The 4,114-nt window shown below is 46.9% G+C and overlaps 1 protein-coding gene across 1 annotated transcript; it reads right to left on the bottom strand.

Moving 5' to 3' along the window:
* Nucleotides 1–463: 463 nt before the first annotated feature.
* LOC129863464 (endosialin-like) lies at nucleotides 464–3,385 on the bottom strand. The gene has a single exon (XM_055935487.1). The coding sequence runs from the start codon at nucleotides 3,240–3,242 to the stop codon at nucleotides 1,158–1,160; it is 2,085 nt and encodes a 694-aa protein (XP_055791462.1). The 5' UTR covers nucleotides 3,243–3,385; the 3' UTR covers nucleotides 464–1,157.
* Between the last annotated feature and the right edge of the window lie 729 nt (nucleotides 3,386–4,114).

The following is a 4,114-nucleotide window of genomic DNA, read 5'->3' as shown; positions in this document are numbered from 1 at the left end:
GTATGTGTACATTTGGTTAGTTGGACAAAGCCTATGGAGAAATGAATGGCGTTTTTGTAGGGTTTTTGGATAAATGCTGAAAATAAGGTCGGTGGTAAACACAGACTTAGGAGATCTTATTATACATTTTGTTCCATGCGATCATTTTCATCAGCCAACTTCACTTTTTATGAATGTTGAAGCATTTATGTTATAAAGAAAAGCACATAAAGGCTTCATTATTCATAAAGGACATGTTAACTGACTTATATTATCTCATAGAACAAAAAAATATAAGATCTCCTAAGCCTAGACCTTATATTTGGTGTTTATCCCCAAACCCTCTTCTTTCCCCATTCATTTTCCCCATAGAAATGTCTGAACAAACCAGAGGTAACTCATTTCTGTTTTTCGGACTACAAGCTGGCTTGCTCTATTCATCATCCTTTTCACGGCATGAAGTGTATCAGTCAAACAAAACAGAAATGGTTTATTGATTTTATTCAAATCCAATGCATACTCAGTGCAACGAATCTAGAAGGACATAATTCAATATAGGCCTAACTAACAAAAGTGGGTACACATTACAAACGGCAACATATCCAAATATTCTGCAATTGGAGCATTTTGCTTGCACAGTGTTTCTTCTCAATAAATGTATGGGCTTGTTTCTCATCTAGGTTTCTTAAATTAATACTCTGACGTTTATTCTGTTTATTATGATTAACCTCAATAACGAGGTCTACAATACACTTTAGCACCTGCTAAATTAATAATTGTTTAAGACATTTTTCTGGTGGTGGCGAAATAAGCACAAGCAGTGAAATATGAACCCCTTCCCCTTGATAAAGTCATCACCCCTGTCTTCAGAAGCACTAGCAGTGAAATATGAACCCCTTTCTCTCGATAAAGTCATCTCCCCTGTCTTCAGAAGCGTTTATCAGATCTTTACAATACCTAAAAAAAACAGCACTTCATTTATGTTGTCATAATTAATAAGCACTATTTGTAGATGAACTTCAGACAGAGACACTAGAATGTTCCGCAGGGGTTCAGTTTCACTGTAAGAGCAGCAGAGGCCATCAGATGGGTGGTCTGGATCCTGTCCTTTATTTAACCCTTTATTCACCCCCCCTATTCAGAACTGTTCATTAAAAAGTCAGTATGCCCTCTATTGGTCAAGCAGGAGATTTCGCCTTGTTCTTGTCCTCTGATTTGGAGGTGACGATCCAGCGGTAACAGTCAGTGATTCTCTTGTTTTGTTCTACAGCACAGCTAGTGCAGTACACAATGCCCAGAGCCAGCATTACCACAATGAAAACACACAGGGGAACCAGGAGTGCTACGAGAAGCCAGCTCTTGTCCTGCTTCCTTTTGCCCTTACTGTCAGGCCGCTCTGACCCGAATGTGAATGCTGTTGTTTGGGCTGGAAGTGGGACTCTGAGTGTGATGGTGGGGATGGTGGCAGCCTTAACCTCAGAGTTACTGTCTGGGGTTTCTACCACTCCCCCAGCCCCCCTGTCATTCTGGACTGCTGGGTGGTGGCTGTCACTAACGCTGGACACCACTGAGGGATCACCTGCTTGGCTTTGAGTGACATCATCTTCCTGGGAGGATGAGCTGGGCGAGGGTGTGACAGTGTTCTGAGCGGGCTTTCTCCATGTGAGAACATCCCAGTGTGAGTTATGGTCATTTGACGGCCTGTGTGGAACCGGCATAGAGGCTGTCTTCTCAGTAGGAAGCCTCTCAAGGCTGGTCTGCTCTGTCAGCCACTCCAAAGCTGTGGTGTCGGTAACCCAGTCTGGGAATTCGGGGACCCAGGAGAAAGAGGTTTGGTAGGATGAGGTAGCTGTGGATGAATACTCATGTTCACCTTCTGGAATAGCCATACAGGAATACTGGTCTGACTGCAGCTCGTACCCTGCCTCACAATAGCACTCAAACCCACCCACATAGTTGAGACACTTCTGGTGGCAGCTTGTGGAGATCTGACAATCATCGATGTCCTGGCATAAGCCTGGATCATCAGGCAGCTCAGTGAAGCCTTGGCGGCAGTGGCATGCATAGGAACCAGGGGTGTTCTCACATCTGTGTGCACAGCTGCTGGAATCTTTGCATTCATCAACATCCACACATTCTCCGTCTTCATCAGGCTCGTAGCCCTCATTGCAGCGACACTCAAATGTCCCAGGAGAATTTACACAGATATGAGGGCAGGGCGCCTGCAGACACTCATCAACATCCAGGCAGTTGCGTCCACCAGGTGCCAACAGGTAACCATTTGGACATTTGCAGCGGAATCCCTTAGTAGTCTCTTCACAGTCAAACTCACAGTTGGCCGTGCCACAGGAACGGTTCGGCTGGCAGGTCTGGCCGTCCTCTGCCAGTGTGAAGCCTTCAGAACACTCACAGTAATAGTGTGTGTCAGCATTCTGACAGAAATGCTCACAGCCACCATTTTCCTCTTCACACCAGTCCTGGGGCCCATCAGAGCAGAGGGGGGCGTCCTTTGACCAGCCCACACTCCCATCCTCCCTCAGAATGCAAAGAACAGACTGGTCTCCTACATTGTCCTCATGGTCTTGGCAGGGCAAGGTGGCTACTGAACCAAAGGGGATGTGAGTGAGGATGGTGCTGAGAAGGCTGAAAGGGGTGGTATACAGTGCAGGTCCGCCTCCCTCACTCTTCAGAGAAGGGCACATCCCCCGGTAGGTGTAGTGACACATGAATCCATCCACAGCCAGTGAGCAGGAGCCATCCAGCCACTTGAAGTTGTCGTGCTGCTCTCGGGTGTCAGCAGCAGTGTTGACGCTTATGACGACACAGCGGGGCGCGGCACAGGTACTAGGTGAGTCCGCTCTCAGCCAGTTTCTGTACTGGGTGTCCTGTTCACCTGTGATCCATTGGAATCCCCTAAGTGGGCGTGTGGCAGAGCACTGCCTGGGCTGGCGATGGAGCCCAATCCACAGTCTGACCCTGGCCCGAGGGCCGCGCTGCTCCACCGACGAAAGGAGCTCATGGACCATAGCCGCTTCCTCAGAACTCTTTAGGGTTGCCAGGGAACCACGTTTGTCCTTGCAGAACCTTGCAGATTCCCGGAAGGTCTTACGTTGGAAATAGACGGCGTAGCAGCCATCTGCAGTGCAGAGGGCATCTTGTTCCTGCAGCTCTTGTCCCAGAGTCCAGGGAGGCCAGCAGGCACACAAGACTGCCAGAAGAGCACAGGAGCGCAAGGCACAGCTCATCTTCCCCATCTGTACCATTGTCTTTTCTCACCTAACTACACCTCTCTCTAAGTAATACTTTTTTTCTTTCTGCTTTAAAAAAAATACTCCACAACTTTCCCCCAAACAAAACTCTTCTCTTACATTTAGTCAGAGGCCTTTCTCCTGCTTGTCTACCTCTGCCTTGGTAGCAGCATTCTAACTGATCTGCAGGAGAAAGAAAAGAGACGGGAGGGAGGGGAGAAAGAAAGAAGGAGGGTACGTAAAGGAAAAAGGATTGTATGTTTTTGGAAGAGGGGCTGAGTAATGACTGACTGTGTGGAGGAGGGGGGGGGGGGGCTGCTGTGCCGGACGATGGTTTTCTCTTGTGCCGTATGGTTTTCATAACTTTAAGGGAATGACTCGTAACCCTGCTACCAACCACCCCCCCACCAAAACTACTTCAGCTCCAGCCACAATAATGGAAACTGATTCATTTTCCCAGTTTCTCAGAAGGATGAAGAGTGGAGACTGTCAAAACAAATCATTGTTTTTGTTCTAAGGACTGATCTTTCCTTACAGTCTAGTTGTTTCCATTCTCTTTCTGATGTATATTCAACTGTGAAAACAAACCATCTCAGGTGCTGAATTCCATGTCCAGATTCTCGTAAAAAATCGTCTCTCTTTTTCAAACGTCTGTTGGCTGTTACATTTATAGAGTTTACGTGTGGCTGGATTTACCCCCCCCCCCCAAAAAAACTAATATGATGAATAGATGTTCATTCTTGACACACTCATGATGCCTCGAGATGTGAAACATTGGTAGTGTTGGATGATTGGGCCAAGATGTGTGACTACGCAGGTTTACATAATCTGTGGGAAATGGAAAAGTATGCAGACAAATAGTTTGTGTGCAGAGCTTTTTAGGGTCA

Source organism: Salvelinus fontinalis, chromosome 10 (genome assembly GCF_029448725.1).
Source record: "Salvelinus fontinalis isolate EN_2023a chromosome 10, ASM2944872v1, whole genome shotgun sequence".
In the NCBI taxonomy this organism is placed as follows: domain Eukaryota; kingdom Metazoa; phylum Chordata; class Actinopteri; order Salmoniformes; family Salmonidae; genus Salvelinus; species Salvelinus fontinalis.
Note: the sequence above shows the minus strand (reverse complement) of the source record. Positions and strands in the feature narration are given on the sequence as shown.

What these genes read in the sequence shown, in the direction of transcription:
- LOC129863464 (XM_055935487.1), bottom strand. Translation starts at nt 3,242, where the DNA reads ATGGTACAGATGGGGAAGATGAGCTGTGCCTTGCGCTCCTGTGCTCTT.